Here is a 12,946-nt window from a genome sequence, read left to right as displayed (position 1 = left end):
ACTTCCTTCAAAAAGCCTAGAAATTTTCTGGCATTACTGTTAGTTTTCTCTTGCAGATGAAATGACCTGAATAGTGAAGCTCCATGATTACTTTTACCTGAAATATTCCCACTCTTCCTATGTTTGAGGTTGAGGGATTTAGGATGGTCATTAATACTTCATATCACATAGAGAGAGAGAGAGAGAGATTCTCCTTTTTACTTCTTTTACATCTCCTGATGAGGAAACTGGTTGCTGATGCCAATTATATTTGACATAAAGTTACACTGCCTGGTTTTCCAGTCTGCACCTTTATATCTCATGGCAATCTACTAACTAAACTTAGTTTTGCAGATACGAACTTCACTTCAGGTTTTGGCCCTGCAGCGGGAGGGTAACTCGGTAAAGTTGCTCCATTGTTTGGCTCTCAGCTTCTTCTTCTTTTTTTTTTTTTGGTTTTTCCCCAAGCACTTGCCAACAAAATTGTAATGTGAATGACAGGTCGAGGTTAGGAAACAGAGAACTGCATTCCCTCCAAATTTTGTTCACTCGCTTGATGGTTCACACATGATGATGACTGCTGTAGCATGCAGAGATGCTGATTTGCGTTTTGCAGGTTTGTCTTCTGATACACTGGGAACACATACATGAGTCTGAGTTTGAAAGGAAGCAGAAAAAAATGCCTTTCTGAAGCATAAAAAATTCAGAACTGTTTGTTTACATTGTTTTTTCATTCTTTCTAATCATATGGTTCATCTTTTTTGTTAATTGCAAATGAACTGAAGAAATCCTAAGTGTCTTCTTTTTGTTTTTCTTTTTTAAGTTATCAAAGCTTTGTAGTCAAACCACAATCAATTTAACTCATTGATTTATGTTGCCTGAGGTTACTAAACATTTTGTCGTTTGAGTCTCATTTCTATGGGCTCATGTCATTTTAGGTTAGTTTTCATGAGAAGTTTCATTGTGTGCTAATAAATTTGATATGCTTCAAACAACCAGAGGAGCTGGTAAATTCTTCATTGCTCTGGCAGCAAGCCAGTTTACCTGTAAAAGTTAATTTCCTTAAAACTTTTTGCATCTCATCATTACTGAAGGTCAGATTGCCTGGCAGAGTACCCAGCAATACTGATTAGGGTATTAAAAAACAGACATATTGGTTGCTACACCGTGGAATTGAAGGAATGAAAGCGTGAATAAAGGGCATTAGAACCTTAAATTTCAAAAATTATTTCTAAGGTTACATGCACCATACCAAGTATCTTATGATCTAATCAATTTCCAATGCCCAATTGCATACCAAAACATATTTTAGCATGGATGAAAATTTCATTTGCCATTAAAGATTATGAATTAACATTTAATTCAATTAAACCTTAACTAAAAGAGGGATTTTTAGGTACTAACTTCTTGATGCACAATTGAAACATCTTAGGATGTTCTTAGGACCTCAAATGTAGTCGTTCTAGTTTGTCCACCACAAGCACACACCAAAGATGCAATGACAGCCCCTAGATTGGCTTCTCAAGCCTTATCAACCAATTCTGAGATAGGGTTTATGCTCTGTGAAGGTTGTATGAATGTATTGGGTGTTAGAAACACTTTCTAATAATTTTAATTCAAGAGGAAATCAAAGTTTTTCCCTTTGAATCAATTGAGAAATTGAAGAGGAGAAGAGAACTCCATGTTGCCGTCCAACATGAGAGAAAAGAGAGGAGTGGCTGATTTTTCTTTATAACATTTCTTTATATACTTAGGTCAAACCCTAATTCCCTTGCCACATGTCATCACAAGTTCCCATCTTCTTGTTATTTGATTTAATCCTATGAAGTCAAATGTCAAGCTCCATTTAAATCATGACATGTGGTCTTCCATCATAGGAAGACAAGTGGCAAGTTCATATGGTGCTATGTGTCACCATTTTATGGTGCCACATCACCATCTTATGGTGCCACGTCACCATGTGAAAAGACCAATTTGCCCTTACTTTTTAATTTGAGTTCTCAACCCAAAATTATAATTTCTCCTCTTTAAATTAATTTATATCAAATATAAATTAATTAATTAATTTATCACAATTAAATTCATATTTAATCAAATTAAATATAAATTTAATTTATACTATACATCCAATAACCTAGATTTGGTTTCAAGTCATACTAGGGACTTTGCAATCTTATTGCAAATCAAACATATTTAATTAATTAATTAAATTCTTTAATTAATCAATTAAATTACATTTAAATGGTGATTAGCTTGTGTAGATGTGTGACTTATTAGGCTCATTACTTATTGACAACAAGAAATGATATTAACTCTTAATATCATTAGAACTCTTTCTTATCGTAAATGATTTCTCTAAATCATTTCAGGCATCTCATAGACCATGATTGACACCTAGCATAGTATGCCATGGCCACCCAATCAGTAATAAGGAATACCTTAAATGAACCTTTAATCATATGTTACCATGCACTAGAATCTCTATGTTACAAAATCTCGATTCGTGCTGGAGTCACGGTTAATGTCAAACCCTATTTGCTATGAACATTATGTTCTCTTTTAATTCTGATTCTTCATTAATTAGATTTATGACTAAATCACATGCATCACTGGCAGGAACTTGAAACATCAAGAACAATTAAATAAATATAGGATTTTATCCCTGTTTATTGAGGGTAACGGATTCCATCTCGATTAACACCTATCTCCATATATAACTAGTAGGAGCCAACACATGCCCATATACCTATACACAGTACAAGTATGAAAGCGATATCAAACTCAAACCACCTATATACAAGATAAGCTGTGTTATCTCGGTCTAAAGATTATATGTCTTTGATATGATATATGACAATGCATTGACAAGAGTAAACTCCATGTGCTTGTCATATCGTCAATAGTTTAGTCTACTTGTCATGTATAAGTGCCTATCATGTTTGTTATGTGGCATGAGACTCACCACTCCATCTTATTTATATCTCATATAAATATCTTGAGAACAAACATGATTACAATCTTTCTAGATAAGTCATGTCCTTTGTGAAGTATCCTCGATTGTGAACTAATTTATGATACTTTATGTTAAAAATACTGTCACTCATATTTTTAACAACTTAAGAATAGAATTTCTAACAAAATATCAATGAACCTTTTCTATTACACATAAATATATTATGTAAACGATAAATATATTATGTAAACGGAAAAGTGAAATTGCCTTTTATTAATAAAATATGTACAAGATACATACAAAATGATATGCTCTAGGGCATACTACTAATAATCTCCCACTAGCATTAGAGCCACTCATTACAATATTTTAAACCCATCTTCTCAAGATGTCGGTCTAACTGAGTTTGTGACATGGGCATTGTGAATGGATCAATTGGATTTTCGGCTAATGCTATTTTTTGCATGACTACATCGCCTCGCTTAACTATCTCTCTGATAATGTGGTAGCGCCTTTCTATGTGTTTTGGATTTCTAGTGAGACCAGGGTTCCTTAGACTGTATGACTGCTCCATTGTTGTCATAGTAGAGAAGAACTGCTGACTCAATGAAAGGAACTTGCAAGTTCTGTCATGAACTTCTTTGTCCAAACAGTCTCTTTGCGACATCGATGTAGCAATGTACTCGGCCTTTGTAGTAGAATCAGCAGTCGTACTCTGTTTGGAACTCTTCTAACTGGCTACACCTCCATTACAAATAAACACAAACCCGGAGGTAGACTTTCTATCATCGATGTCTGATAGAAAATCAGAATCAGTATAATCATCAAATTGCAAGTCACTATCTCCATAAATCAAGAATAAATCCTTAGTTCTTCTCAAGTACTTAAGGATATTCTTGATAGCTCTCCAGTGTTCCAAACCTGGATTGGATTGAAACCTGCTAATCAAACTAACAGCATATGCGATATCCAGCCTAGTATACAACATTGCATACATTAAACTTCCAATAGCCGAAGCATATGAAATCCTAGCCATTTTATCTCTTTCTTCTGGTGTCTTTGGAGACATCTCTTTAGAAAAGTGGATACCAAATCTTATTGGTAACAATCCTCTCTTAGAATCAAGCATGTTAAACCTCTTTAACATCTTTTCCAAGCATAGACTTTGTGATAAATCAATTATTCTTTTCTTTCTATCTCTATATATGCGAATTCCAAGAATATAGGTTGCCTTCCCTAAGTCTTTTATGGAGAATGTATTTGACAACCATACCTTGACAGTTGTCAACATACCTATATCATTACCTATCAAAAGAATGTCATCCACATATAAGACAAGTGACAACACTATCACTAACCTTCTTATATACACATGGTTCATCCATATTTTTTATAAAACTAAATGACTTAATGGCTTCATCAAAACGGATGTTCCAACTCCTCAAAACTTGTTTTAACCCATAAATGGATCGCTTTAGCTTGCACACCTTGGAACTATCTTGGGATTCAAAACCCTTAGGTTGTTCTATGAAAATGTTTTCATCAATGTATCCATTGAGAAAAGCTGTTTTAATATCCATCTGCCTAGTCTCATAATCATAGTATGCAGCTATTGCTAATAGAATCCTAATTGATTTAAGCATGGCAACAGGCGAGAAAGTCTCCTCATAATCGATTTCTTGCCTTTGGTGAAACCCTTTCGCTACTAGCCTTACTTTAGAGGTCTCTACCTTTCCATCAGAACCAATTTTCTTCTTGAAAACCCATTTATTCCTTATAGGTACAATACCTTCAGGTGGGTCAACAAGGTCCCAAACTTAGTTCTTATACATGGAATTAATTTCGAATTTCATAGCTTCAATCCATTTTGAAGAATCTATATCTGATATAGCTTCTTCATAGGTAAGAGGATCATCTCCATGATCTATTTCTTCATGAGTAAACAACTCTTATTCATCTTCATGAAGAAAACCATATCTCACTGATGGGTGAGATATCCTGGTCGATCTGCGAGGAATTACTGTAGATGTTTCATCAATAGGTGTAGGTTGACTAGATGGATCTATATCCATTTGATCTGTTGGTTGGTCAGAATTCTTCAATTCTAACTCTATTTGCCTTCCTTTGCCGCCTTCCTTTGCTGCCTTGTTGAATAAACTGTTGTTCAAGAAATATGGCATCTCGATTATCACAACCTTTTGTGATGTAGGTAAATAAAAATAATATCAAAAACTTTCTTTTGGATATCAAAAAAATCGACATTTTACTGATTTGGCTTACAATTTATCAGTGTTCAGCTTTTTATTATAAGTTGGACAACCCCTAATCTTAACATGATTAAAATTCAGTTTTCTGCCATGCCATATCTCATAAGGTGTGGAAGAAACTGATTTCGATGGAATTCTATTCAGAATATGCAAAGCTGATTCTAATGCAAATCCCCAAAAGGAGACTAGCATATCAGTATAACTCATCATATTGCGTACCATATCTAATAGGGTACGATTTCTCCTTTCAAACACACCATTTAGTTGTGGTGTTCATGGAGTAGTCAGTCGGAAGACAACGCCATGCTCTTTCAAGTATTCATCAAATTCAGTACTTAAGTATTCACCTCCACGATCTGATCGAAGAGTTTTAATACTTTTTCTTGTTTGATTTTCTACTTCACATTTAAATTCTTTGAACTTTTCAAAGGATTCATGTTTGTATTTCATTAAATACAAATACCCAAACTTTAATTTATCATCAGTAAAGGTAATAAAGTAATGAAAACCGCTTCTAGTCATTTTCTTAAATGCACCACATACATCACTATGTATCAATTCTAAAATATTTTCAGCTCTTAACCCTTGTCCAACAAAAGGTGATTTAGTCATTTTGCTTTTAAGGTAGGATTCACAAGTTGAAGTAGGTTCAGAACCCAATGAGGATAAAATCCCCATTTTCTCCAGCTTTGCAATCCTATCTTCTGCAACATGACCTAATCTTAAGTGCCAAATATATTTTGAACTTGAGTTGATTTTCATTATGGCATTACATTCATTTAGATTGCTTGCGTTAGATTTGTATTTAACATTATTATCTAAATAATAAAGTCCGTCATGCATATAACCCGAGCCAACATATTTATTTCTAAAATAAATATTGCAAACATCATTTGTGAATAGAAATTCATAGCCATTTCTAGTCAAACTAGATATAAAAATGATGTTCTTAAAAGCATCAGATACATAAAAAACATTATTTAAATACAAAACATGTCCACATATGTATAAAGATTTAGATCCTATGACTAAAGCTTCAACAGTTGAGCCATTACCAACAGAGTCTAATATCTCGTGTTTGCAAGTATTACTATTTGCTAGTTCCTGCATATCATAAGTAATGTGAGAACGAGCACCAGTATCTAAAACCCAAGCTGTAGATGAACTATGAGTATCATCAGAATCTAAATAACAAGACACAGACATACTTTCTGAAGATCTATCCTTTTTGTCCTTCAGAGAAGCAAGATACTCTGGGCAGTTTTTTTTCCAGTGCCCATTCTTCTAGCAGTGAAAACACTTTCCCTTGCCTTTGTCAGTTTCGGTCTTGCCCTACATTTGGCTATTTTCTTGGAAGGTCCAGGAATTTGAGGTTTCTTATTCTTATTGCCCTTCTTCTTTTTGGACTTTCCAACAGAAGAAGAAGATGCAATCAAAGCCACCTCTTTTCCTTTATTGCCTAGTATGTTCTTTTGGGCAATAACCAGCATGTTAAGCAACCCAGCCAAAGTACACTCTTATTTTGTCATATGGAAATTTGTCACAAAATTCCCAAATGACTCAGGCAGGGACTGAAGGATCAGATCCGTCTGTAGTTGGAAATCCATGTGAAAATCAAGATGTTCCAGCTGCTCAATAAGCGAATCATCTTGTGGACATGATCTTCTACATTCTGTCCCTTAGACATCCTATGAGGAATAGCTGTTTAGATATCTCATACCTAGCATTCTTGCTGTGCTCACCATACAACTCTTGCAAGGGAAGGAGGATTTCACTTGCATTCTGTATATTTTCATACTGCTTTTGTAACTCATTAGTCATAGAAGCAAGTATATAACATTTGGCTCTCATATCATGCTCCTTCCACTTGTCCAAAGTGTCTAGTTCCTCTTGAGTGGCCTCTGGAGGTAAGGGACTAGGAACCTTTGAGTCTAAAACATATTCAATATGTTCTAGGTTCAGGACAAGTTTTAAATTTGAGCCAATCAGAAAGATTAGGTCTTGTCAACCTATTGTGATCAAGTATGCTCGCAAGGATATTAGATGTTGGTGGTTGTTGTGTGCTCATTATTATTAGAAAAATTAACTGCAGAAAATAACTAGATTAATTAATAAATGTATCAAGTAATTAACTAAAATAATTATGGTCTTTTAATCAAATTGGTCCTCCCACTATGTTATATGGTAGTTAGTGTTGGGCCTTTGAAAGAGTCGTATCGTCTAAGATAAGAGTTGCAGAGATGAGAATATTAAGGTGGATGAGTTGCCATACTAGACTAGATAAAGTCCTTAATGAGAGTATTAGAGAAAAGGTAGGAGTGGTGCCAATTGAAGATAAGTTGAGAGAAGGGAGATTGAGGTGGTTTGATCATGTGAAGCGTAGACATATGGAGGCTCTAGTTAGACAAGTAGAGTACATTAGGTTAGAGGATAGAAAGAAAAAGGGGTATACCTAAATTGACTTGGAGGAGAGTAGTACAACATGACCTAGAAGCATTACACATTTACGAGGATTTAACCTAAAATCGTTTAGAGTGGAGAAAGCGAATTCATGTAGCGACTCCAAATTTTTGGGATAAAGGTGAGTTGAGTTGAGTTGAGTTGGTCCTCCCACTAACTTGGCGAATCCTACACTTCCAAAGTAGGAAGCGAAAATCCTAATTGGATGGATTTCTAGTGGGAATTGAATTCTTATAGAATTATTGGTCATCCTCGACACATCCATTATTGGAATTACAATAAACTATACATGAGCAACTCCTTGCCCATCACATCTCATGTGAGGTTCAATAATTTATTTAGCCCCTAATGCTCAAAATCTCAGGCACATCCATTATTGATTTATTTTGCATTAGTTAAGTTGATCCTATTGAGCCAGTAAACATGCAAATAATTTTAATGTCCTCAGGCAAATTCATTATTGGCCACCAACTATTTACATATTTACAACATCTTATGCTTAACAATTATTCTTAAGAAAATCTCTTAAATAAATGCATCACATGCAAGTATTTAAAATTTGTTGAAATAATTGCCTCAATGGAGGACTATGATATAATCAATTTAATTATACTAAGTTCCAACTTAATTATTTGTTTGGAAGATTTTATGGTCGACTTAATTACTATTATGGTATCACTTTGCACATTATCCAATTAGCGTGCATATATCATATACTTGCATGCATTCACATACATCTTATGCATATATGGATAAACAAATAATATGGTATGATTATGGACTTTCTAAGGGATTCAATTTCTAAGCCACTAAGAATTGAATCAGGGCATTCCTTGGTGTATTTCATTCATTCATTTTACAAGAGTTGCTGAAAGAATACATAATCAACACTCGATCTTAATTTTCTCCCACTGGTCCCACCAATGCTCTTGACCTCCTTGATCTTCTTGCAATCCAATTACATTATAATCCTTGGCATACCAAGGCGAGTTTACAAGAATATGGATCTTAAAGTCCTCAAATAAATGAAATTACAACCTAAATTATTACAACATTTATAATACATGCCTTTAAAATAAAATTAATTATTTTACATCCTAAAGAAAAATAAAAGAAATAAATCCAATCACATTGGTCTTTTATTGTCCATGATCATCCATCATGCATATTAAAATTTAACAAGTAAATAAAATATACATACTAGAAATTAAATTGAATATCACATATTCAACCAAAATTAAATTTGAATCTTATTCAAATAATTCTAAATTTAGAAACCTTTTTCCAAATTTAATACTTTGAAAACAATTTTCAAAAATTCATTGTGTGATTAAAATTCTTAATTAAACAATTTAATTAGGTATGGACTTAATTATAGGCCTTAAAATACACAACAATTACATAATGGGCCCAAAACTAAGCCCAAAATTCAAACACCTTGGGGCGTGTTTCTCATTCAAGCCGCCCCTCTTGAGCACCCAACCAGCTTTAGATCAATCCAAATTTGATCCAATCACACAATTAAACCTCATAAACATTCTTAATGGCAAATATAGTGGCTCTGATGCCAATTGAAGGAGTGGAAGCGTGAATAAAGGACATTAGAACATTGAATTTCAAAAATTATTTCTAAGGTTACATGCACCATACCAAGTGTCTTATGATTCTAATCAATTTTTAATGCCCAACTGCATACCAAAACATATTTTAGCATGCATTAAAATTTCATTTGCCATTAAAGATTATTAATTAACATTTAATTTAATTAAACCTAACTAATAGAGAGATTTTTTGGTACTAACCTCTTGATGAACAATTGAAGCCTCTTAGGATGTTGTTAGGACCCCAGATGTTGTCCCTCTAGTTTGTCCACCACAAGCACACACCAAAGATGCAATGACAGCTCCTAGATTGACTTCTCAAGCCTTGTCAACTAATTTTGAGATGGAGTTTATGCTCTGTGAAGGTTGTATGAATGTATTGGAGTGTTAGAAACACTTTCTAATAATTTTAATTCAAGAGGAAATCAAAGTTTTCTCTTTAAATCAATTGAGAAACTGAAGAGGAGAAGAGAACTCCATGTTGCCGACCAACATGAGAGAAAAGAGAGGAGTGGCTGATTTTTTATAACCTTTCTTTATGTACTTAGGTCAAACCCTAACTCCCTTGCCACATGTCATCACAAGATCCCATTTTATTATTATTTGATTTAATCTCGTGAAGTCAAGTGTCAAGCTCCATTTAAATCATGACAAGTGGTCTTCCATCATAGGAAGACAAGTGGCAAGATCATATGGTGCTATGTGTCACCATCTCATGGTGCCACGTCACTATGTGAAAAGACCAATTTGTCCTTATTTTTTAATTTGAGTTCTCAACCCAAAATTATAATTTCTCCTCTTTAAATCAATTTATATCAAATATAAATAAATTAATTAATTAATCTCCATTAATTAATTTCTCACAATTAAATTCATATTTAATCAATTAAATATAAATTTAATTTATACTATACATCCAATAACCTAGATTTAGTTTCAAGTAATGCTAGGGACTTTGCAATCTTATTGCAAATCAAACCTCTTTAATTAATTAATTAAACTCTTTAATTAATCAATTAAATCACATTTTAAATGGTGATTTGCTTGTGTAGATTTGTGACTTACTAGGCTCATTACTTGTGGCAATGAGAAATGATATTAACTCTTAATATCATTAGAACTCTTTCTTACAGTAAATGATTTCTCTAAATCATTTGGGCATTTCATATGCCATGGTTGACACCTAGCATAATATGCCATGGCCACACAATTAGTAATAAGAAATACCTTAAATTAACTTTTAATCATATCTTACCATGCACTAGAATCTATCAGTTACTAAATTCCAATTAAGTCTTTGGAGTCATGGTTTATGTCAAACTCCATTTGCTATGAATATTATGTTATCTTTTAATTTCAGTTCTTGATTAATTAGATTTTCTTGTCAAACTCTTTTTCGACTAAATCGATCTGGCGGGAACTTGAAACATCAAGAACAATTAAATAGAATTTTATCCCTTTTTACTTAGGGTAACGGATTCCATCTTGATCAATACTTATCTCTATATATAATTAGTAGGAGCCAACACATGTCCATATACCCATACACAGTACAAGTATGAAAGCAGTATCAAACTCAAACCACCTATATACAAGATAAGCTGTGTTATCTCGAGTCTAAAGATTATATGCTTGATATGATATATGACAATGCATTGACAAGAGTAAACTCCATGTGTTTGTCATATCGTCACTGGTTAACCTACTTATCATGTATAAGTGCCTATCATGTTTGTTATGTGGCATGAGACTCACCACTCCATCTTATTTATATCTCATATAAATACCTTAGGAACAAACATGATTACAATCTTTACGGATAAGTCATGTCCTTATTGTTAAGTATCCTCGATTGTGAACCAATTTATGATGCTTTGTGCTAGAAATACTCACTCATATTCTTAACAACAGAATAATATTTCTAACAAAATATCAATGGACATTTTCTATTACACATAAATATATTATATAAGCGGAAAAGTGAAATGCCTTTTATTAATAAAATATGTACAAGATACATACAAAATGATATGCTCTAGGGCATACTACTAACAATCTCCAACACTAGCACTAGAGCCATTCATTACAATGCCTTGGGCCCATACTTCTTAAGATGTCGGTCCTAGCTTGAGCTTGTGACAAAGGCTTAGTGAATGGATCATTTGGATTTTCGGTGATGTTATTCTGCATGGCTATATCGCCTTGCCCAACTATATCTACGATAATGTGGTTTGTTGCCTTTCTATGTGTTTGGATTTTGGTGAGACCTTAGTTCCTTAGCCTGTTTGCATGTTTGCTCCATTGTTGTCACAGTGTGTAGTGGGCTGGCGACTCAATGGAAGGAACTACTTTTGTAAGTTACATCACGAACTTCAACTTTATCCAAAGCAGGCTTCGCTGCGGCATCCGATGCGACGTGATATACTTTCGGCCTCATTAGTGGAATCTGCCGATCGTGCTCTGTTTGGAACTCTTCAGGCCCGAGCTGCACCTCCATTGAAATGAACACATATCTAGAGGTAGACTTTCTTATCGCCGATATCTGATGATTGGAAATCGAGGAATTAGTATAACCATCCAATTGCAGTCTCCCACCTCCATAAATCAGAATAAATCCTTAGTTTCTTCTCAAGTACTTAAGGATATTGCTTGACCAACTATCGATGTTCCAAACTGGATTGGATTGATACACCTTAGTCAAACTATGGCGTAATATGCGATATCCAGGCCTAGTACACAACATTGCATACATTAAACTTCCAATAGCCGAAGCATATGGAATCCTGGCCATCTTATCTCTTTCTTGAGGTGTCTTTGGAGACATCTCTTTAGAAAGGTGGATACCATGTCTCACTGGTAACAATCCTCTCTTGGAATAAAGCATGTTAAACCTCTTTAACACCTTTTTCAAGTATAGACTTTGGATAAACCAATTATTCTTTTAGCTCTATCTCTGTAGATCACGAATCCCAAGAATATAGGTTGCCTCCCTAAAGTCTTTCATGGAGAATGCTGTTTGACAACCATACCTTTATAGTAGTCCAACATACATGTCATTGCCCATCAACGTTATGTCATCCACATATAAGACAAGGAAAGTGATAGCACTTTGTCACTAACCTTCTTATATACACATGGCTCATCCTCATTTTGATAAAACCAAAAGATTTAATGGCTTCATCAAAGCGGATGTTCCAACTCCTCGAAGCTTGTTTCAACCCATAAATGGATCGCTTTTAGCTTGCATACCTTGGAACCATCTTGGGATTCAAATCCCTTAGGTTGTTCCATGAAAATGTTTTTCTTCAATGTATCCATTGAGAAAGGCTGTTTTGACATCCATCGCATTAAATCTCATAATCATAGTATGCTATTTATTGCTAATAAAATCCTAATTGATTTAAGCATGGCAGCGAAAGTCTCCTCATAATCTATTCCTTGCCTTTGGCGAAACCCCTTTCGCTACTAGCCTTGCCTTATAGGTCTCTACCTTTCCATCAGAACCAATTTTCTTCTTGAAAACCCATTTGTTCCCTATAGGTACAATACCTTTAGGTGGAGTCAACAAGATCCCAAACTTGATTCTTATACATGGAATCAATCTCGGTTCATAGCATCAATCCATTTTGAGAAGAGTCTATATACGATATAGCTTCTTCATAGGTAAGTCGGATCATCCCATGATC

The 12,946-nt window shown here is 34.2% G+C and overlaps 1 protein-coding gene across 1 annotated transcript in view; it reads left to right on the top strand.

Annotated features, from left to right (window-relative positions):
- LOC110664024 (DNA-directed RNA polymerase 3B, chloroplastic) overlaps positions 1-12,946 on the top strand; it is an 86,752-nt gene that overhangs the window by 37,912 nt on the left and 35,894 nt on the right. The window contains exons 16-17 of the mRNA XM_021823549.2: positions 334-381; positions 481-595. Coding sequence (XP_021679241.2) covers positions 334-381; positions 481-595 — 163 coding nt within the window. The remainder of the gene's footprint in view (positions 1-333; positions 382-480; positions 596-12,946) is intronic.

The sequence above is a fragment of the Hevea brasiliensis genome, chromosome 17, assembly GCF_030052815.1.
Source record: "Hevea brasiliensis isolate MT/VB/25A 57/8 chromosome 17, ASM3005281v1, whole genome shotgun sequence".
In the NCBI taxonomy this organism is placed as follows: Eukaryota; Viridiplantae; Streptophyta; class Magnoliopsida; order Malpighiales; family Euphorbiaceae; genus Hevea; species Hevea brasiliensis.
This window is presented reverse-complemented; position numbering and strand designations above follow the sequence as displayed.